At 45.2% G+C, this 23,811-nt stretch overlaps 1 protein-coding gene and 1 pseudogene across 5 annotated transcripts in view; both read right to left on the bottom strand.

Moving 5' to 3' along the window:
• Nucleotides 1-23,811, bottom strand: part of MATN2 (matrilin 2) — a 132,356-nt gene that overhangs the window by 68,600 nt on the left and 39,945 nt on the right. For all 5 annotated transcript variants that reach the window (XM_027064162.2, XM_027064160.2, XM_053208488.1 and 2 more), the window contains exons 3-4: nucleotides 18,328-18,897; nucleotides 9,152-9,274 (exon numbers count right to left, since the gene is read on the bottom strand). In XM_027064162.2, coding sequence (XP_026919963.1) covers nucleotides 9,152-9,274; nucleotides 18,328-18,897 — 693 coding nt within the window. The remainder of the gene's footprint in view (nucleotides 1-9,151; nucleotides 9,275-18,327; nucleotides 18,898-23,811) is intronic.
• Nucleotides 3,400-9,143, bottom strand: LOC128312883 (NADH dehydrogenase [ubiquinone] 1 alpha subcomplex subunit 1-like; annotated as a pseudogene).

Genomic DNA, 23,811 nt, shown 5'->3' on the forward strand with positions numbered 1-23,811 from the left:
CACTCTGGCTCCTTGCTCTCCTTGTGGGCTGCCCCGAAGCTCAGACCCTGACCTTCCCTTTCCACGCTCTCTCTCTCTCCCTCCAAGATTTTATCCATTCTCAGGGTCAGTTGCTACTACCAAGCACATCCAGCCAGGGCTTTTTCCTTGAACTCTAACCCCTCTCTCCAGCTGCATCCAACCACTTGTGTGGGCTCCTTCCCAGATTCACTAGTTTTCCCTCAAAGCCAGGTTTCTTCTCTGAAGTGATCTGTCATTCTAAATCGTGCGACCATCCCACACCCCTTATCCCCTCGCTATGTCATAAACTCCTCCCTGGTGTGGGAATTATTGCTATGGTCTCCTAATTAATTCTGCGGGCATAAGGAAGCGTGCACTGAACTGACCGAGCTGATTAGAATTGTAAACTGATGGCATCTTTCACCTTCTGCTCCACACGTGTGGAGCACAAGGGAAAGCAAGATCTGAGTGTTTCTTGGGTCTCAGACATATAAGAGAAACCCTCATTTTCTTCCCACCACCGTGTAAGAGTGCCTGGCCCCTAGAAGGAACCAATAAGTATTGGATGAATAAATGAATGAGTGAATGGACATAGGGTGGGTGGATGGATGGATGGATGGATGGTACTTCCCCACCCACTCGGTACCTAATTTGAATCCCACGCATATGTTACTGCTAGACTCAATTTACTACAAGGTAGTTTTACCCCTGACACCCTGTGCTCAGTGCCCCTACCCACCAAAGACCGCTGCTGGGAATCGAATTGCTCCATAATTGGTTCCAGCTTACATTCCTTCCCTCATCCACCACCAATGCCCCAAACAAACCCTTCCAGACAGGCCGTCTGGTCTAGTTAGAACCCTCAAAGACAACAAGCTCTGCATTGTTAGAAAAACCCCCTCCTCCACAACGCCTCCCCTGATTGTTCCATGATTCTCTCTCCAATCTCTTATCTTGCAGGCTTTGTCTCAGCACCACTCACCTTCCAAAACCACCTTGTTCTGACTTTCTCTCTCTCTATATTAGCTTCATTGAATCATAAATGACATACAATAAACTGCATAAATTTACAGTATGCAATTTGATAAATTTGACATGTCAACATATCATCATCATAATCAAGATAATGAACATATCCATTACCCCCAGATCCCCAAAGTTTCCTCATGCCCCTTGGTAATCCCTCTACCTGCTCCCTGCCCCCCTGCCCCTGGTCCCAGGCAAGCACTAATCTACTCTCTGTCACATAGATTAGTTGCCATTTTCTAAAATTTTCTATAAATGGAATCATACAGTGTGTACTCTTTTTTTGTTTGGTTTATTTCATGCAACATGGTTATTTTGAAATTCATCTAGCTTGATGCATGTGTCAACAGTCACTCTGTTCATTGCCTAGTCGCATTACATTGTATGCATATATCACAATTTGTTATCCATTCACCTACTGATGGACATTTGGGTTGTTTCCAGTTTGGGACTCTTACAAATAAAGCTGCTGTGACCATTTGTGTTCAAATCTTTGTTTAGACATAAACTTTAATTTATTCTCAGTAAATACCTAAGAATTGAATGCCTGGGTCATATTGTAGGTACATATTCAGCTTTGTAGAAAACTGTTAAACTGTTTTCCAAAGTGGATGAACCATTGTGCCAGGAACAATGACGGTTCCTGTTGCCAACTTTGCCAACACGTACTTTAGGGTCAATATTTCAAAATTTATCCAGTCTAGTGGAAGCGTGGTGGCGTGTCACTGTGGGTTTAATCTGCATTTCTCTAATGACTGATAATGTTGAATATGTCTTCACAGGCTTCTTTGCCATCCATCTATCTTCTCTGGCTTAGTGTCTGTTCAAATCTTTTGCCCATTTTGACTGGGTTATTTCCCTAATATTGAGTTCTAAGAATTCTTTATATATTCTAAGGTCTTTTGTTGGATATACGTTTTGCAAATATTTTATCTCAGTCTATGGTTCATTCACCTTTTCATTTTGGTAGTAGCGTATTTTGAAAAGTAAATGTTTTGATTTTGATGAAGTGCAATTTATTGAGTTTTTTTGTGTTATATCCTATTTAAAAGATCCTTGCCAAACCCTGGGTCATCAAAAAACTTTTTCCTACATTTTCATGTAGACATTTAATTGCTTCCCTTCTTACATTTAGATTTAAAATCAATTTTGAATTAATTTTTATATATGATGTGAGGTAAGGGATGAAGTCCATTTTTTCACACATGACAATCCAATCGTTATAGCACTATTTGTTGATGACATTATTCTTTCCTCATGAATTGCTTTGGCGCTTTTATCAAAAATCATTTCACCATATGTGTATGGGTCTATTCCTGAACTATATTCTGGTCCATTGATGTCACCTATACATACTGTTTTGTTCATTATTACTTTATAATTAGTCTTGAAATCAGGTAATTTAAGCCCCCAACTTTATTTTTTTTTAGAGTTTTCATTGATCCCATTATTTGCAGATTCCATATTTGCTAATTAATATACTTTCTAAAATTTACTTGTAACACAAATCAGTATTTGCAGCATTTTCATGACCATTGATGTATGTGCACAGAATGGTAAAAATTCTAGCTACCTGATGCATATGTTCCCAGTTAAGGTCAAAAAAGGCAATGCTCTGCCTTCTTGTTTTAGCTCTCATACTACACACAAGCTTTCTTTTTGTGTTCTATTTAGTGCCATGTTTTTTGCCTTTTGTGCTTTTTGTTGGTGATTTCACTGTTTAAAATGGCCCTCAGGTATAGTGCTGAAATGCTGTCCAGTGTTCCTAAATGCAAGAAAGCTGTGATATGCCTTGTGAAGAAAACATGTATATTAGATGATCTCCATTAAGGCATGAGTAATAGTGCTGTCAGCTGTGAGTTCAATGTTAACCAATCAGTAATATATACTCAATAAGGAGTCTTCAAAAGAGGCACACAGGGGCGCCTGGGTGGCTCAGTGGGTTAAGCATCGAACTTCAGCTCAGGTCATGATCTTGAGGTTCTTGAGGTTTGACCCCACATCAGGCTGACTGCTGTCACCACAGAGCCTGCTTCAAATCCTTTGTCCCTTCTCTCTCTGCCCCTCCCCCACTTGTTCTCTCTCTCTCTCTCTCTCTCTCTCTCACACACACACACACACACACACACACAAATAAAACATTTCCAAAAATAATAATAAAATAAATAGAGGCACACACAAAACAAGGTTATGTATTCACTGATGAAATGCTGTGACCAGAAGCTCACAAGAACCTAACCCTGTATTTCTTCTAGGAACAATGATCTAGTAATCATTAGTTCAATGTTCACAGAGACTTATAAAACATAATAATGAATAGTAAGAATAGACTGTATTTGACTATGATAGTTCTTTTGCATGTTCATATATATATATATATATATATATATATATATACACACACACACACACATATAGGAGTCAGATAGTCAGTTTCCACCTTAAAAAGTCTGCTAGGATTTTGATAAGGATTGCTTTGAATCTATAGATCAATTTGGAAACAATTGACATCTGAGCCATATTAAGTCTTCCATTCCATCATACAGTATATCTCTCCATTTATTTAGGTCTTCTTCAATTTATTGTGGAAATCTTTTGTACTTTTCAGTGTACAGATCATGCACAATTTTGTAAACTTTATCCCTAATTTACATATTTCCAGTTTCTGACTTGTGTTGCCAGTATGTAAAAACATAATCAAATAATTTGGTATCTTGACTTGTATCTTGCAACCTTGCTAAGTTCATTTGTTAATTTTAGTAGCTTTTTGAAGATTCCACCAGCTCTCTACATAAGCAAGCACATAGTCTGTGAACAAAGACAGTTTTACTTTTTTCTGTATGACTTTCTAATTTCTTTTTATTTCATTATGATATCAGTTAGGACCCCCAGTACAGTGTTGAGGAGAAGTGGTGAGAATGAATATACTCTTACTCCTTCTCTCAGGAGGAAAGCATTTAGTCTTTCACTCTTGAGTATGATATTTTATGATAGGTTTTTTCATAGATACCCTTTATCAGGTTGAGAAATTTCCCTTGTATTGCTAGTTTGCTGAGAATTTTTGTCATGAATGAGTGTTGGATATTGTCCAACACTTTGTCTGCATCTACTGAAATGATTATATATGTTTTCATTTTTAAATATTTTCATTTTTAAACTTTTTCATTTTTAAATATGATGAATTATATTGATCGCTTTTTGAACATTAAAGCAAACTTGCATTCTTCGGATAAACCTCATTTGGTCTTGATTACAGTATATAAATATGGATTCCATTTGCTAAGTCTTCAAGAATCTTTGCATCTGAATCCATGAAGGATGTTGGTTATGATTTTCTTTTCTCTTTTCAATAATATGATTGTTTTTCTGGATCATGCCCCTTGATTAAACTCTAAAATAAACACTATTAAGTCACTTGCATAGCTTGGAAAAAATAATGTCAGGAACATATCTGAAGACTGAAAGCAATAAAATGCATTTGATATGGTTCTTGAGAGAGAGAGAGAAAAATGCTGGATAAGACAGTTTACATTTTTTGGCCAAGTGAAAATTTCTAAATGTTGTGTTTTCAATATTTTTCCAGATAGATTAAATATTCGAGAAGGGAGGGAAAATTCCTTATTTAAAAACATAAATAAAGAAATGGAAAGAAGATAAAGTTCTTTCCTACTAGTGGGAAAGGAATTCAAGAGGAGGGGAATGGTGGGAAACAGACACATGAAGACAGGCATACTTCATGAGGGTTTTTTCCCCCCATTTTTTTTTAAATGGGGAAAGCAAAGGACATAAACTTCTCTTGAGCCTTATGGCTATGCACTCTGCTAAGCACTTTTCCATATATCTCATACAGAGGTATTAGATGGGAAAGACATTTTGGAGGACAGAAGAATCCACAACGTTGACTTCCAGTACCTTCCAAATTGCTCAGATGGGCAGAACTTTGAAGGCAATATTTATTTAATATGCTTGGTCTAGTCTTTTAATGGAAGAGCACATTTTGAGACACTGACCAAGTAGTGTCCGGAAGAGGATAATATGGACCACAAAGAGATCCCAAACCCAGTTACTTAAAGATGTGTTTATGCTTCCCCTGAAAAAGAGAAAATTAATGAGAGGTGGGGGGGATGACACTCTTCAATAATCAAAGGGTTTTCTCTTTATTTAGAAAAGGAAATATACTTTCTGGTATATAGCTTTAGCTGGCAGAATAGGATCAAAGGTGGGAATCACAAAGAGTAGGATTTTAGCTCAAGCATTAGTCCACACTGTCTGGAGGTGGGATAGAGGTGCTTTGCAGCAACCTGGTATCCCAGGTAGTGGGTGAACATGTGCCATCACCAGGAGGGAACAGAATTCTTGGGTTATGTGGGAGAAGGAGCTCAAAGTCTGACAGCCAGGACCCATTTCCACCGGAAGGATCTCTGAATTAGTTGTGTCTGCCTCCTCTCTTCACACAAACAGGTACGAATAAAAAATGGTGGCTATGGGGGCATGTGTGTGTGTGTGTGTGTGTGTGTGCGCGCGCGCGTGCGTCCGAAGGCAACTGCCTAAGAGGTCCTCTCAAATCATTCTGTATAGTGATAGTGTCACAGCAGTGGACTTGGGGAACGACAATCATTTGATTGTTAGTCCTGTTGAATTAGTTCTGAGTCTCCCTGGGGATCAGCGAGCCTGTGAACCTGGGTCTGGAGGAATTTCTCTGGTTGCAGGATTGCCCTACTGCCATCTGGGGGCCCTCAAGGATCATGGGACAGTATCAAATGGTGGTTAAGAGCTAATAATATGGACTCCTACATAACAGGGTTTCGATTCTGGTTTGGTCATAGTACTAGCCATATGACCTTGAGTAAACTGTCTAAAGTTTTGAGGGGAGTACCTTATTTTCCTTCTCTGTAAAATGAGAATGATAAAACCTACTTTAAGAGCTAATTGTCAGAATTAAATGAGATAACACATATAAAGCACCAGGAGAGCTCCTGGAACATGGTGAGCACTTAATAAGTGCAGTGGCTATAGTTAGACCTGACCTCTCACACTGAGCTGGGAGTGGGACACAATTGCTTTTGGTTGCAATTACCTTGGTTGTTTATTTGAATTACTCCTATGCAAGAAAGTGAGCAGGAACACTGCTGTTTTATTCACTATTTTTTCCCCAGTAGTTTGCATGCTCCCTGGCACATCTTATATGCTCAAAAATGGAAAGAACTGTGTCTTATTCTTCTCCATGCCCACTGGCTTCTCTCAATGTTGGTAGGGGCAGGTCCCCCGCCAGCCGTTCATAAACAGAAGTCGGGGTATGGCCCTGCCTTCCCTTGGCACAACTTTCAACTGTCCAGCAGACCCAAACCACAGGCTGACAGGGATTTATTGATGAGACAGGTATGAATTTGTCACCACCCTTCCCATTTTATGGCTGTGGAAGCGGAGTCAAGGAATTTAAATAATCAGCTCGGCATGAGACAGGCACAGCCTGAATGTCAAGATTGAAATTGAAGTCTGTGGACTATACCACTGGCCCAGATAGAATTTCAGACATGCAAACAAGAGTGATTATCTTTGAGAAAGAGAAAGAAAGGGGGGGGGGCGGAGACAGATAACTGTTCTTTATGACTGTACCTACTCAGCTAAGTCTGGTGCTGACAGTGAAGGGAGGTTAACTGCTTCCGGGTGACTGGAGGGCTGGGTCAGATGGGACAGCAGACCCCTGGCTCCAGCTCCTTCTCTTCTCCCTTAACTCTGGCCCTTTCCTCCGGTCCCCCCGTTGCCGATGCCAGTGGATCTCAAGAGCGTGGCAGCAATCCACGTCAGAAGTTCACTGAAAATGCATTCTCCTGCGCCCCACCCTAAACCTGTTGACTCTGAATCTCTGGGGGTGAGACCCTGGGGGTCAGCTTCCTGAGTGGCTCTTAGTTACTGGAACCTGAGAACCTCTGACCCGGGCCGCCTTGCTCCTGTCTGTCTGAAGCCCAGGCAGTTTCTGCTTCATGCTCTTTGCACCCACAGCCCTCCTCCTATAGTGGGGGTCCCAGGACAGATCAACACTGGGGAGAGCCTAGGGGTCTCCAGGCTTGAGGTGGGACCAGGCAGGGGTTGACAAAACCCAGTGTGGGGAAGGCCTGGCTCATGACACTAGGGGGAGGACTTTTTATTCTTTATTTGCTAGTCCCCAAATTCCTCTGACTTGACTAAGCCAGTCCATGGAAAATGGACGTCAGCAGATGCCCGGATTGCAGCAGGCCATTGAGGCAGAAGACAAGGGGAGGACTTTCTTGTGTTCCTAAGAAGGGAAGGGCATGACAGGAGTAAGCGAGGTGGCGAAAGGCTGAGCATTCTTCAGAGCAACACCTTGCAGAGGGGAGCTCCCGAAGAGGCTGGGAGAGGGGGCAGGCGGAGCTCTTGAAGAGGGTCGGGGGATGTCTAAAAAAGATGTTTAGGTTGTTTGCTGAGCAGTGTGTGAGGTGACCTTGCCAGAGCTCCCCCATTTTCCCAGCGAATTCTATTAAACCCATGAGCGGTGGGTGTGAGCAATTTTTGTTGTGGAAACTCAAGAAGGGTCAGAGGTTCAAGCAGAAGATCAGGATGATTCAGGCTGCACTCAAAAATCTGGGACCCTGAGGTCTGGGAGGAGCCCAGGAACACATAGCACCGGGAAGCTTTGTGTTTCCAGAGGCCACAGAACTGGAGGAGTCAAGCAGATGTTCCCTAACCTTGGGGGGCAGGGGGCTTCTATCCAGCTATTTACAACCCCGAAAATGAAGTGGGAAGAAAACAGGAAAATGTGGTTTGGCTCTATATATGCGATACTAATTACAGCCATTTGTGCAGATGCTTTCCATTAATGCTTAATTGCTTACCATGAGGTATAATAACAATTATGTGTTGCATGAACTGCGTGTCAGATTAGCTGAGTTTTATTTGCCTCCGTGTGGGCCGGTCTTCCTCACATCTTTTTGTTGTTGTTGTTGTTGTTGTTTTGTCTTGTTTTGTTTTTATTATGTACTACATTGATACACTGCATAACCTTCCAGAAAGGGCAGATGAACATAACTGAGTTATTCTTCATCAGTCGGGAAAAGGCTTCTTTAATCAATATTCTCCAAACCCTTTGACACACGGTAACGATTAACTCCAGAGATGCGCTTATCTCTTTGCATCAAACTCCAATGATATAGATAATAAAGGCAACCCCTTTTTCCTTGCCCCCGTTACAGAACCTGTGGATGTGCGCAGTGGCTATGCCGGGGATGACCAAGCACACGGCCATGACACCGATCCCGGGCAGAATCTCGAACCACATCGCGCCTCGGCTGCCAGGAGCAAGGTTCCCCCGCCGGTCTTCCTCACATCTTGAGTAAGCCTGGTTTGGTAGCCTGGCTGTCTATGGGCTAACACAGTGGCTTTACTTACAACTTAAAAACATACATATGTAGGCACCACCCTCAGTGTATAGGGAATTCTCTCCTCTAAGAGGCAGATTACCTCTCGCTGGTTCAAATGTCAGTATGTTGTCTAGTTTGGGAGCTTGGCCAAAAAAAAAAAAAAAGAGAATCTGAGTTCTCTCCGCACTTTTAATCTGTTTGACCTTTTTTTTTTTTTTTTTTCTTTTTCATTTAGGAGACTTTATAGGTCTACTAGATCCCTGCTAGGAGATCACTGCACACCTCTAAAACAGAACTGGCATAATCGTTCCCAGCCAATGTTAATAACTCACCCTAAGTCAATGCTTCAGAGAAGAGAATAAAATACAGAAACAATTCCTCAGGGTACAGTTCATAGAGACAGTGGATGAAAAGGCTCTCCAGTGGTTCCCCCTAAAGAACAGGTTGGAAGAAAAAGACACCAGCTCATGAATTCAAAAAGGCTGTTTCTAAGGAGATGCCTCCAACAGTCTTCCAAACTCCTCCTGCTGGCCTACTATGTGCTGTATTGGCTCTGGTCCAAGCACTACGATGGCGAGGTGGAGGATGGAGGTCGACACAAAATACACGAGTTATAAAACCTCCTTTCTTTCCTTAAGGAGATGATGACTAGGTTAAGCGAGGAACCACATATGAATTAAATAGGCCCTAGGAGAGAGCAGAGGGCAGAGGAGGACAGTGCAGATATACCAGCAAAGCAATCTTACTTCTGCAAGTAGTCTGGTCCGAGTTGAGGATGTATCCTTGTCTGCATCTGCAGACGTAAGAGCCCGGGGTATTGATGCAGAAGTGGGCACAGTTATGCTCCAGGATGCTGCACATGTGGACCACTGTAAGGGAAGACACAGCAAGTTAAGGCAATGATGACGCCTTCTCTGACTTCATCCACCCACATTCACCCAGAACCTTCTGTGAAGGAGAAAGCAGGACCCAAAGGAAAACAAGTTGCAGTCCCTACCCTCCAGGGGATTCAGAGCCTCTCATTGGACTAGTCAGTTCTAGATAAATGCCACCAGGAATCTATAACGGGCCACAGAAGGTTAAAGGGAAATGATGCTAAGGTGCCATATGAAATTGCTGATATCCACTAAAATAGGTCAAAAATGATCTACAAAAAAGAGAAATTTCATGGTTCAATTAATAATACTCAATTGGGGAATCAGAAAGTTTGCTGATACCAGAGGGGGCTTTGGCTAACATGTGGATTTTCAGTAGGCAGCAATGGGGTTGTAAGAAAAGCTATTAAATGAGGATATGGTAAGAGTCAACAATTTTTGGGGGCCGTAAATCCCAAGAGCAATCTTTTAATATGCGAAAGTGTTATACACAATATTTTGGAGTAAAAAATTCATTCCTAAGTTCCATGTTTCCTTAATCTTTCTGTCAATTTAAAATATTACTGAATTTAGTATCTGAAGTACCTCAGCTTTCAGATATATCAATTCTTGTATAAGTCTGTCTGGAGCTCATAAAAATTCTCTCTCTCTCTTTTTTACATCTTAATTTATTATTTTATTCAATATAATTCAACTTGAACATATTTAAAATTAACAAGCATCATTATAAACAGAGTACAAGTTATGCAAGTGTTCTCATAAACAAAAAAGATGTCCGTATGTAGAAATACATTTTTATGAAGCCCAAATAAAAGAGGCTTTCAAAAGCTAAGAACAATCTCATTAATCCCGTGCTTAGGAAAACGGAGCTACTGGTGAAACTGATGGTGTATCTTAACATATATGTCTGGTTACTTCTAAGTAAGAAATACAGTGGGAAATAAATAAAGTAGGGGAGTAAAACTTCAAAAATTTTTAACAATACAATTAAGATTGATTGTTGTGAGTTTATGATAGTCTGTGTTTTAACTCCTGTTAAGATACAAATAATGGGGACACTTGGGTGGCTCAGTCGGTTAAGCGTCCCACCCTTGATGTCGGCTCAGGTCATGATCTCAGGGTTTTGGGGGTATGAACCTTGAGACGGGTTCTGTCGGGCTCTGCACTGATAGTTCAGAGCCTGCTTGAGATTCTCTTTCTCTCCCTCTCTCTCTGCCCCTCCCTTGCTCACACACACACGCACATGCTCTCTCTCTTTCTCTCAAAATAAATAAACTTATCCATTCGTTAGTTGATGGAACTGGAGGGTATTATGCTAAGTAAAATAAGTCAGTCAGAGAAAGACAGATATCGTATGTTTTCACTTGTATGTGGATCTTGAGAAACTTAACAGAAGACCGTGCGGGAAGGGAAAGGGGAAAAAATAGTTACAAACAGAGAGGGAGGGAGGCAAACCATAGGAGGACAAACTAAGGGTTGATGGGGGTTGGGGGAGAGGGGAAAGTGGGTAATGGGCATTGAGGAGGGCACTTGTTGGGATGAGCGCTGGGTGCTGTATATAAGGCAATGTGACAATAAATTACACTTAAAGAATAAAAATAAATAAATAAATAAACTTTAAAAAAAGATACAAACAATGTTTGGAAAGTTAGTAGTTAAATCCTATCAATCAGTTTTACTTTGGTGTGAAAAAATATGTTTCTGTGACCATGGACAATTTTCTTAACCATTTTATATAAAATGGGGATAAGAGGCACCTGGGTGGCTCGTCAGTTGAGCGTTTGACTCTTGATTTTGGCTCAGGTCACTATCTCATGGTCATGAGATGGAGCCCCACATCGAGCCCCACGTGGGGCTCCACACTGAGTATGGAGCCTGCTTAAGATTCTCTCTCCCCCTCTCCCTTTGCAGCCCCCTCAAAAAATGGGGATAAAAATAGCTCCTACCTCATAAGAGCCTTGTGAGGGTTAAAATAATTAAGATGGTAAAATACTTAGAACCGTGTCCCAGGGACTGCTCCATACACAGCCGCATGTAGCATTGGGAAGCGTGGTGGTTTATTGTCTTATTTTATATGTGGGAGCTCATCCTACACGTAGTGGTCGTCACCTTGGATTTTCACTCAACACTAACTGCAGATTCTATCTGTACTGATGCATATACTATCTACAGGGAATCTAAGATGCACCCCAATGTGAAAGACGTTAACATGTGAAGCTGCAAACAGGTGATCCCCATTATTCACAGATTCCGTATTTGTGAACTCGCCTACTCACTAAAATGTATTTGTAACCCTGAAATCGATACTCACAGTGAAATCAACACAGGCTCAGTCATGAAAAATTTGAGTCACCTGATGTGCGCACTGCCAGCTGAGGTGGCCTCCTTGTTTCAGTTCTCAGACAGTACACAACTGTCCTTTTTGAGGTCTATTTGGTGCCTCGTTTTTTGATTTTTGGGCTTTTTTTTTTGTGGGTGATTTTGCTGTTTAACACGGCCCGGAGCAGAATACCGAAGTGCTAGCGTTTGCTGATGTGACGCGCTTAGTGATGTGCGTCTAGTGCTTCTGGGTGCAAGCAGGCAGCAGGCGCCTTACAGGTGAAAGTGCGCTAGATACACTTCGGGCTCTGGCTTCAACAACAGTGCTGCTGGCTGTGAGCTCAGTGTTAATGAATCAACGTGTGTATCACATAAGGTGCCTCTAGACACATAGAACAGTTTATGTATTGATCAGTTAACAAAAATGTGGAGACTAGAGGCTTGTAGGAACCTAGCTCCCTATCTCCCCCAGGAGTCGTGGTTCAGTATTTGCAAATTCAGCATCCACCAGGACTTTATAGAACATAATCACTGAGAATAATGAGAATTGACTGTATATCTCAGATCTGATCAAATATGTTAGATCTGTTTTATTCCCTTCAATTGCTTTATCTATCGGTCCTATGATTCTTCCTCATTGTATTTAGCCATTTCCCCATCAGCCGTCATTTGCACAGTTCCCAGATTTTCACTTGCATTGATGCTGGGATGCATATTCTCAGATACATCTCCTTGAGCACAAGTGCGGTGGTTTTGCTAGGACTGGATCCTAGTTTGAAGAGACGTGGCCTAATTGCCTTGCAAGCTGGTTCACACCAGCAATGCATGAGAGTAAAAAACCTCAGTGCTCGGGATTATCAAAATGGTTAAGTTTTGACAGCCTTATGAGTGGAAAATCATCCTGTTTTTGAAATGCATTTGCTGTGCACTGTTCTCTTTCTTTCCTAGACTGCTGGAGCCCAACTACCCACAGGCATGGCAGGGGGCGGGGGGCATTCCTGAAAAACTTTCAGTGTGTCCCTCTCTGTAATGAAGGAAGTCTTAAGTTTGGAAACCAGCCACACACCAGTTATCCACTGGTGTGAGGCCCAGGTGATGACCGGTGCCCATCTTCCCATCTGGACCCTGGCAGACAATACAAGGGGGCAGGAGATGTGAGGCAGAGGAAATAGCTGTTGGGCAGCAGGCAGCACAGTGTTGAAGAGGGCGGCTTCTAGAAGCAGACTGCCTGAATGCTCAGCTTCACAACTTAGTATGACTTTGTAGGAATTACTTAATTTCCTTAAACTCCACTTCCTTCGGCTGTCAAATGGGGAAATTAAAAGAGGCTTGTTTTGGCCATGTGCCGTAAAAGAATTAGAACCAGGAGACTGTGACTTGGTATAATGGAAAGCATACCAGATAAGAAGCCAGAAGACTTGGATTCCGGTTCTGCTCTGTCTTGATCAAGGGAGGGAAGCTCAGGTAAGTTGGGTAGCCCTTTCAGACCTGTTTCTTTACCTGTAGAATAAAGTCATGAATGGTGTCTAGGGACCCTTAGTACAGACACTTATTATTTTGTCTGGGTAGCACCACCCCCCATGCCACCTTTTCTACAAACTGCCCTTCCTTCTCACTTCAAATGCGTGGGACCTGTAGGAGCTGCCCATGTGTTGGAATGAGGCAGCCCCGCTCCTGGATGCCACGGACCAGCACAGGGTGTGACCATCAGAGTCCTTTCCTGGCATCCAGGAGCTAGAACTGAGGGAAGAGAGGCTTAAACCAAGGGCAGGTACCTGTCGGGGGCTGACAGGGTGCATGCTTTCTGCCCATGGAACAGAGAGGAACGGGAGGCAGAAGGAGAAGGTGGAGAGAAAGTGGGACTGTCATTCGTTACTCTTCCACTTATTTCCACGGGGTAATATGATACGACCCCTCCCCCTTAAAAGCTAGTTCAAATGGAATTTCGGTTACTTTCAAGCAAAACAATCTCAAATCTTTTTACTAAGATAAAGTAAAAATTTTCCATGTGTAAAATTTTACGGATGAGTGATTGGTGTTCCCAAAAGCAATGGGGTCCTCCCACCCCTGCCATCCCGTGGGACCGGCCTCTGTGGTGTGCTGAAGGGGAGGTGACTGTCCTGCCTCCTCCACTGGCCAGCAGCGGACGCATTTCTCAGAAGGCCTGGTAGGTTGTAACTGGGTCAAGGCCTTGTATTCTGGGGAAGCAATCACTCATCAGCAGACTAGGTCACTGGCAAGACTGGATTTAAAAAAAATTTTTTTTAATGTTTATTTATTTTTGAGAGGCAGAGAGAGAGAGACAGAGCGTGAGTGGGGGAGGGCAGAGAGAGAGGGAGACACAGAATCCAAAGCAGGCTCCAGGCTCTGAGCTGTCAGCACAAAGTCCAACTCAGGGCTCAAACCCACAGACCATGAGATCATGACCTGAGCCAAAGTTGGACGCTTAACCGACTGAGCCACCCAGGACTGGATTTTTTTTTTTTTTAACTAGGAAATATGAATGTGCATAAATGCCTATTAACAGATGCATAAATGATCGAAGGAATTGTAGGGCTGCCTGGGGGTCTAGAAAGAAACAATTACTGGGTACGTAGAGTCAGCGTTTGTTGAAATCCATCTGGCCTCCCGCTTAACACCAGAGCCCCAAAGGGCTGTAATAAAAAGTGTAGACTTCGCCCAGGCTGGTGGATGAAAGGTGTGTCTTAGGAACACTATTAGAGCCTTAATTTGTGCCTGGCCTGGGCGGGGTGGGGCTGTTAGGGTAGGAACTGCCAGCCTCTAGGCTCCAAATACCCGGCTTGGCTGATACAACAGGTAGCAAGAGGTTACTTAAAATCAGCCCCGCCCAGGTTACAATGAGTCATCAGAAAGCTCAGGATAGACCTGCATTTTTCAGCGCCTAAATTCAGTGTCCTCTCTCCCTGGGTGGCAAAAATGGCAGAGCCCAGGATGTGTAGGTTTTGGTCGTCTTGTAGACAGGGCCTCAATTCACAGGCTACCTGGTCTCCAAGTTTCTCTGGTGCCCTCAGGGGTGGCCTGAGAATGGAACCTCAGCGGCCTCCGCCTTGCTGTGGCTGGTGTGGGAATTCACCGCCGGCAGATAAAAGCCGCTGCTGTGCCCAAGTTCATGTCCACACAGGCAGTGACAGCCAGAGCCAGGTCTCCCACTCAAGGGCAGCCTGGCTCCAGAGCCTAATCTCTTCCTAGTTTGACAATAAAGGACCGGCTCTGACCACACAGGAAGACTGCCTGTCTCCTCCGACCCGATCCGCAGATAAGCAGAGCTTGTCAGCTCTGCTCGAAGCACAGGAGCCCCAGCCCTTCTTCCCTCTGAAATCTTGTCCCTAGTTGCACCATGGCCTCCACTTTCCTGCCTACCCCTTCGTCAGCATTTTTCAAACGTGGGTCGTGTCTCTTTAGCAGGTTATAAAACTAAGAGAGAATCTGGACTAGTTCTTTGCTGCTGCTGCTGTTACTGTTGTTTTAATGAAATGGAACAATCAAGTGAAAATATCTTTCCTTTCCTGGCTTACCGCCGTCGCCCACTGCACTCCCCTCAGTTAGCCAGGAAACTCCTATTCATCTTTCAAGTTTTTGTAGCACCTAATGGTCAAGATGTGGACACTGAGCCAGAATGCCTGGGCTCACATCTCAACGCTACCACAGTGCTGTGTGACCTTGGATAAGTCATTGAACCTCTCTGGGTCTTAGTTTTCCCTTCTGTAAAATGAGAATTGTAAAAGTACCTACTTCACAGGTTTCTTGTGTGAATAAAATGAATTAATGTAGGCTAATAGCTCAAAACAGTGCATGAACATATTAATGTCAATAGATGGTAATGATTAGGGGCACCTGGGTGGTTCAGTTGGTTAAGCGTCTGACTTCGGCTCAGGTCGTGATCTCATGGTTCATAAGTTCCAGCCCTGCATTGGGCTCTGTGCTGACAGCTTAGAGCCTGGAGTCTGCTTTGGATTCTGTCTCCCTCTCTCTCTGCCCCTCCCCCACGCATTCTCCCCCCCCCTCAAAAATAAATAAAACAGTTAAAAAATTTTAAATAAGTACATAAATAAATAAATGGCAATGATGATTATTATTATCTCCTTTTTAAAGCTCTCTAGAAGGAGACCCAGGTATTCTCTGACCAGAGTTCCCTCAGTCCCTGGTGCCTCTCCAAGGCCTCTGAGGTGCACATTTTGGAGAGCCAACATCCCACTTCTCTGTGATGAGAGCATCTTTCTACCAGCCTGGAACCCTCAGGCCTGGCACGTGGAGGGTAGGGTAAGAGCTTGGGCCAGAGAAACTGCAAACTGAATCTCCGATCCTGCTATCTGAAGTTGCTTATCCTTTCTAAGCCTCAGTTTCCACTTCTGTAAGATGAGAATAATAATAGCATCTGCCTCATAAGCTTGTTGTAAGTGTTAAATGAAGAACATATGGAAAGTACCTAGCCCAGGACAAGCGGATTTGCTAGGTATCATATAGGTGGCAGGTGGGGACATTGAGACTCAAGTCTGCTCTTCCCCTACCCTACAAAGCTTCCTATAAATTCTGGGGTGAATGTCAACCTCAAAGTTGGTTTACTCAGCATGGCTGGACTGTGGAGGTGGCCACCAGAAAATGGTTTACCTTAAAAGAGTAATCTATAACCCCTGGCGTGCAGAGGAGTGAAATGAGCAAGAGCTTCGGAAGGAGAACCCACTACCTCCTGGCTATATGTTCTCAGGGAATTCACATAAGCAGTTACTAAGGTGTGAAGAGGGAGGGATGGTATTGTGTTGCCTCCCCCAGATTTTTGTGAGGATCAAATATAAAAACAGAAGAGTAAGTGCTTTATAAATATTAGTTATTGAAATCTTTACTGCACAGTTGATAAAGAGGCCTCAGGACCTCCTCAACCTGTCAAGACGGTTGACAGGTCTGCTCAGCAGAACCCTGCCACGTGGTGGGAGAGAAACTGGTCTCCTCCGGGCAGGCAGGGGGCCTGGGTTCTTGGGCCACACCAACGAATGGCATAATCCCAATATTTTCTTAAAAGCTTCCAGATTACAACAAAGTGCGGGGCAGAGGATCCAAACTGCCTTTTAATTTTGCTGCCTGACCATAAAGCACACAGAAAAGGTCCTTATTCACACAAGTCCACATCCTTAGCCTCATATCGCCTTTCCATTTCCTGATAAATCCAGAGCGCTTATAAAAGAACTCCATTGACATTTTCCAAGACAAATGAATAAACCCATCAATACTGTCACGGAACCAATTTCTTTTTTAATATTTCCAGGAAAAGGGGAACATAAATTCTGCAGAAGTCATTTAAAGTCATAAACCTTAAAATGTTTGCAGCGCGTTCTACTGGTTGAAGTTTTACCGGGCAACCTGGGCCATGGCACCCCATTGACACGGCCCTTCTGCGTGCCAGGCCAAACGGCACTTTTGAAAACTCTCCAAGAGACATTGCAGAGAAAAAGGTTCTTTTTTCCTTCATGGCATTGATTTTTTTAAGTACATCTTTTGACTTGAGAGTCAAGAAACAATGGAGTCTCTGCTTTTTGAGGTTAGTTCTCAGCAGGGGATTAAAAAAAAAACAACACATCAAAACACACCATCTTTCCTCCCTGAGGCTTCAGCGGGAGGAGTGGGGGTCCCAAGGCTATGTAAGAGTCTGAGAAAAGAGTCCTCAGAGCCCCTGCTCTTGGGGAGCTGGAGATGAGTCTGGTCCTAAGCTCCTTCTCCACACATACTCATACTTTGGAACACTAGTCATTTCCAAATAGGTTTTTTCCTTTTGCTTTCCCATCAAAAAAGCGTGACAGTTGGAGGGGACAGGGACAGATGGATAAGGGCAAGGTAACACCGGACACTGTTTACCAGGTCAGGAGGCACGTCTCCAGTTTCCAAGGACTAGAGAGGAGGCTGGGTGGCCCCCTGAGCCCCTGCCCCCCTGGAGGAAGAAAGGACAAGCAGCCAGCTGCAGAAGCAGGAAACTGGGGAGAGGGCAAGCGGACCTGCTATGGAAAGCTGAGGCAGGAGCCCTGGGCGCAGGTAACTGAGAGCAGGCTGGCAAGGAAGGGAGAGAGAAGCCTTGTGGAGAGGAGGGTCAGAAAGCAAGAGAGGGCAAAGGACCCCTGAAGCAGAAGGCAGCTCAAGGATGTGGGCAGGTATCCCCCTTACAGAAGGAGGGGACCAAATCTCAGCCCTCCCCGTGCACTGGGCCTCTTCGAAGAGAAAATCTCCACCACTAGCACCACCATGGGGCAATAATGCTTGGTATTCGGCCCCATCCAAGGAGACATTATGGAATTTTTTTGCCCTCCCGTCCCCATGTCTACTCCAACTCATGAATTCTAGCTTAAGGAACGCCAGGGAAGTCCAATGTGTTGGAGAAAAGCTTTGCCCATCTACTTGTACTCATTCTGCTGTCTGAGTTCAATCGTCCCTTCCCCAGAGGATTCTCCCTGGGCACCCTGGTCTAGGTTGGGTCCTGCCCTGAATTCTTCCTCTATGATACTGTTATAACTGCAGTTACTTACTTATCTGCATCATTACAGCCTCACTGTCTCCTTGGCCAGAGTGTAACCCCAGGAGAATGCCATGTCTATCCTGGCCTTTGCTGAACACCCCTTGCCAACACAGTACCTGGGACAAGGTAGCACAGAAACAACACGGGGAGATGAAAAAAGGAATCCTCATGATTTCCCCTGGAAGAGCCCCAGAGGAGCAGGACTTACTGCACAACTTGTTCTGGAACACCGAGGTCAGCGACTCCATCTGGCTGAAGTTGGCCACCAGGAAGACGTGGTCCTCATGGGGCTCGCTCCCGATGGCCTTCAGTGTGTTGAGGTCCACCTGGCCCACACCAATGGCAAAGATCAGGATGCCCGTGTCCCGTGCCTTTGCAGCCACCTCGGCCACAGAGTCCTGCGGCCTCCCATCGGTCACGATCATTATGACCCGCAGCACATTCTCCCTCAGAGGCCGGGCCCCCTCTGCTTCTGAGAATGCGATATTCAGGGCATACTGGATGGCCAGCCCCGTCATGGTGCCCGTGGACAGGTGCCTCATCCTCTTGACTGCACGCTCCACTTCAGACTTCCTCTTGAAGGTCTTAAGGGAGAACTCGTTCTTGACGGTGCTGCCATACTGCAGCAAGCCCACTCGGGTGACGTCAGGGCCAATGTCCAAGAATTGCAAGATGTCCACGATGAACTCCTTGACTTTTGCATAGTCGTGGGTGTTGACACTGCGGGAGCTGTCGATGATGAAGACCAGGTCTGCCCGCTTATTCTCACAGGAGCTCTCTGGGGAAAAGAGGAGAGGTCAGATCCATGAGAAGAGTGCTAAGGCCCAGGGCAGCCTGGCTGTTGTTGGAAATCCTAGGGCTGGAGGTCACCTTCCAGACCTCCAATCTCCACGGGCTTTTCTTCCCTGCCCGGGGAAGCTGTAAGGGTAAAAAAAATTGTGCATGACTGTGTGATCATGAGTATTGGCTACAAAGATAGTATTTATTTTTGCAAGATAAATGGATACTTCAGTTTCTAGAAAGCCATCAATACAGTTTTTAGGTGGGCACACACCTGAGCGGGGCCGAAATGATTTTATTATTTACTGCGTGCCACATAAGCCTGGCTGGATACTGCAGGAAATATGCAATAAGCCTACGATGGGACCACCGTCAAGGAGCTTACGATCCACCTCGGGAACTTAACTAACGGAACAAATGAAAGAATAATTACGCGGTGCCGACACTAGATGTTCAGAGAACGGAGATGTTAGGGGGCTGGGGTCAAGGAGATAGGACGTGAACTGGTCTCACGCGGCGTTCGCATCCAGAGAAGGAACACATGGAGGCAGACACGTGAACAGAAGCCGACGATGGCACGAGGGTGGTGGAAATGGAGTGAGCGGTGAAGGGCTGCTAGGAGGTGCAGAGAGGAACGGAGTTGGAGAGTAACCCCGAGTCAGCTACGAAAGGCCTGGGAAGTGTGCACCTGATGCCACCGGTGATGAGCACAGTATATTAGCATTACACCACGTAACTCAGCTCACCTGTAGGGAGGTTACATAATAACAAGCCAATGAGGGTGGCAGTGGTTTGCAAGGTGGTTGATGCCGACCATTGCCGCACTGGTTGAGAGGGGGCCTCCACCTCAACGAGGGGAGCAGGTGCTGAAGCTGGAGAAGGGACTGACCGAGAGACAAAGGACACAGTTAACGGGAAAAAGGCAAATGTTAAGTCTCTCCCTCATCCCCACCATACTTGTTCCAGAAACCCCCAAACAAGGAGGCTAGAAGAGGTTTGAGTCTGTGGGTGAAACTCATCACATCCTGGGAAGAGGCTGATAGGGGATGAGATGAGAGGCCTCCTCCCTCAGAGGGTGGAGGAATTTCCCCGATGTTCTGAGCTACTGCCTCCAGCCAAAGGGGGGTGCCTCCTCCCCTTCCCGGACTCTGTAGCTAAATCCAGATTTGACAGGGATTAGAAGAGGGATCCCAAATGCTTGCCCTAAATCCCAATCACCACAGCTGCAAGAAAGAGAGAGGAAGCCAAATATGAAACAGTGAACCCAGTCATCGAGATGAAAAGTGGAAAGGCCCATGAGGTCATCCTGTCCAGGCCGGCTTGCCAGGCTGTGACTCGCCCCGAGCTCCTGCACACACACCTCGTCCACCGCGTGGCCTCACAAGTCTTCCGATCTGGGGGCAAGGAAGCACCCCCAAACCACAGCCTCCTGGCAGGAGACCAACCTTGTGCTGCACCCACACATAAAGCCGGGGCTGTGTGAATTCAAAATGTGTTTCTCAAACCAGAGGCCCCAGAAACTGCCTTCAAGGACTCTGGGAGAAAGATCAATATAAAACCTGACGTTTGTGGGATGTTTTAAAATCTATTTTCCAGAGTGCATTCTTCTCTATGGTCTCATTTGATTTTCAGAACAAGCTCTTAAGGGGAAAGGCTAGTGTCATATCCATTTGGATACACAAGAAAATGGAGGCACTGAAAGTTTGAAAATTCCTTATAATACAGAAAAAAAACCTATATGGAGACAATACCAACACCCACAGCATTAGGTGATAGCTAGAACTCAAGGAACTGACGCTGGTGAAGAGCGTAGCCTTGGGTCCTGTGTGTGGGAACCCCCTTATCTGCCCACACCGCCCCCCATTTGTCTCCTGCTGGGCCCAGGCTGGGGAGAAGGCCGCTGTTCCTGCACACAGGCACCTGCCCTATGAGGCAAGGGGCTGAAATCTTGAACCCCAGGGGCTGTGTCCACCCCGAGAAGCAGCTGGAAGGGCTGCCTCTTGTGATTTTCACAAAGGTGCCAATGGTCTAGCATACAGCCCTGGGTCGGAGCCGTGGACGACAGACCCGCAGGTCCCAGGACAGAAGACAAGGGCCAGGACCCAGGCTGGCCCCTCTCCAGGAGCCACCCGCACCCCACCCTTGATGTCTGAACTCACTGCAGGGAGAATGTGACCCAGTGACCTCCACCTGCTGACGAGAACTTCAACCAGGCTCAGACCCTGCCATGGAGGAAGATATTTAGGAAAGCCTTCTTGGGAGGGAGAGAGGAGACAGCAGACTGGCTTCCTGAGAACTCTTCCTCGGGAGATTTTTGGAAGCAGGAGGTCCTCTGGGGTTGGGATCTTTGCTGTGGGTCTTAGTCATGGTGTCAACATCCCATCAAGCATCACAGTCAATTTAAAGGGAAGCCTGGAAGTTCCATGGGGAATTATGTGCTAAACTGGATTAGCTCCCGTCAAAACAAATGTGTAGTTTCCACAACGCCTGGGCATTTACAAAAACACCACAAAGGTTCGAAATATTGTGGGAGGTGCCAAGGGAGCTGTGGCTGTGAGCTGAAAGCCAGTCCTGGCAGCCCGAGTGACCGAGTGCTCCTCAGGAGAACTCCTCAGGTCCCTTAGGGGTTGAGGACCACAGTCTTTCAGCTTGTCCCTGAGAAGGCCAGTCCGGTGGTTCTCAAACTTGAGGTACCTCCCAATCGCCTCAAGGATTGTTCAAAACTAAGATCGGTGGGCCACACCTCCAGAATTTCTGATTCTGTAGATCTAGAGTGACACCTGCAAATCTGCATTTCTAGATAGTTCCCAGGCAAAATTGATGCTGCTGGCCCAGGGACCACACTTCGAGAACCCCTAGTTTAGGTACTAGAGGGATCTCTGGAGAAACGAAGTTCTGGCAAGTCTGGACCTCACCATCTCACTGTGAATTCCCCCAAGTGGGAAACAGTCGCATTCATCTGCCTAACCACGCAGGTGGGAACCGAGTAAGTCTTCAGTCAACATTTGCAGAGTTAAATGGAATTCTGGGTGGTGGAGCAAGGTTTCAGGTGAAAGGGATTGAGCCACAGCAGTCAGTTCAAGGAGGTGGATGAAAACCACAAAGTCGGGAAGGTCTAGAGCAAGTGTAGATTCTGCTAATAGAGACATAGATTCTAGACCCAAATCTTGCCATTTTGTGAGGAAGCATAGCCACTTTGGAACTTTGGTTCATAGACTCATAGACTAATAAACTCTTAGAGCTGGAGGGATCGAAATAAAGTCCAAGTCACTCACTTTACAGAAGGGGAAACTGAGGCTTAGAAATGTGATTCCACCTCTATGAGGCCTTATGGCTCGTTAGGGTCAGACCTGGAACTATACTAATGGCTCTTCCTCTACCTCATGGTGGACACCTTGGAAATTCTCAATACAGCTGGCATTACAATATGAGCTTTGTAGATGCTGGGGACATTCTGAAATATTTGCTGTGAAGAACCCCACAGCTTTTCCATGTGGGGACTGCTAAGAGGTGTTTCTAGACTCTCCTCTGTGTGTTCCCTTCACATACAGGTTCTGATAAATGACATCCCTGTGTCCCTAGCCTGGGAGAAGAGCATGCAATCTTCCTTCTGGCCCCTCATGACACACTTTCAACAGCACTGGATGAGGGTCTTTGGGCACATCATAAAATGTCATCCCTTGAACCACAAAGTGACAGTCTGGACCTTGTCACCAGCACTTCACTACAGTCAGCTTGTCTTCAAAGCCCCCAAAGTTGGGGAAACTAGTGCCTCTTACCCTTGAACCTGAGCCAGGACAATTTTAAGCAACATTTCTACCCCAGCGGGATTATAGTTGCAACCTTGGAAGGATTTCCTCTCCTCAGGGTTGCAGACCCCTGACTAATCAGCCTCCCTTGCTCTGGCTAAATTCAATCACGGCCATGTAATTGTACAGTAAATATTTGGTGCCATCTGCCTGGGAAGATCAAAGCATGTTTGAGGAAGGAAAATATGTATCTATAATAAGGGTAAAATAATTTCATCCGGAGACTGAAAAGGAACTCTGAAATGCTTAGTGATACAACAGACAGTCCTATGACCTGAGTGTAAGTCCAGCCTCTGCCACCTTCTGTCCATGTGGTCTCGCGCCTCTCCTTACCCTCTTTGACCCTCACTCTCTTCTTCTGTGAAATGGTGACAATAATACCTGCCAGGGATGTTGTGAAACTCAGAAGAATATAGTAATAATTTATAGCTACTGTTTATTGAGCACTTAATGAGTACTGGGCCTTGTTCTGAATACTTTCCAGTTGTTGGCTTCTTTGTTCTTCACGAACACCTTAGGGAGTAGGTGCTGTTACTATCCCATTTTACAGGTGATGACAATGAGCCTAGAACGGCCAGATAACTAGCTCAGGGCCTCATATTTAGGAAGGAGGGGAGCCAGGATCTGAACCCATTTTGTCTGCCTCTGTACCCCACGCTCTTAACCGCCAAGCAATACTCAGGAAGGATTTTATTCTTTTAGACCTGTCACCCTCAGCATACTCAAGATACACCAGGACTGCACTGGCCCTTCCTTCCCTGGAATCACAGCCTGGAAGCTATGGCTCAAACTTGCCTGCCTCCTGCCAAGGGCTTCTCTCTGCTACATGCCTATTTGTCTTTTTAAAAATTGAATAAAATGATAAAACAGATGCTTGCCTCCCTGAATAGCAGTAGCCCAGTAAATCCGGCTGCTGGTCATTTCCATTCTCATTCATCTGACAAGTGCTTGTTGAGAGATCGGTAGGAGCAAGGCCCGGGGAAACTGCAGGATGGATGTGGGTGATGGAGGGCCGAGGGAAACTGCATCCCATAAGCGTTTGGTTTATGTGAATTGTGGTATATGGGCTGGTCAAAGAAAGACAGCTGGAGAGACAGACAGAC

This window comes from Acinonyx jubatus, chromosome F2 (assembly GCF_027475565.1).
Source record: "Acinonyx jubatus isolate Ajub_Pintada_27869175 chromosome F2, VMU_Ajub_asm_v1.0, whole genome shotgun sequence".
NCBI lineage: Eukaryota > Metazoa > Chordata > Mammalia > Carnivora > Felidae > Acinonyx > Acinonyx jubatus.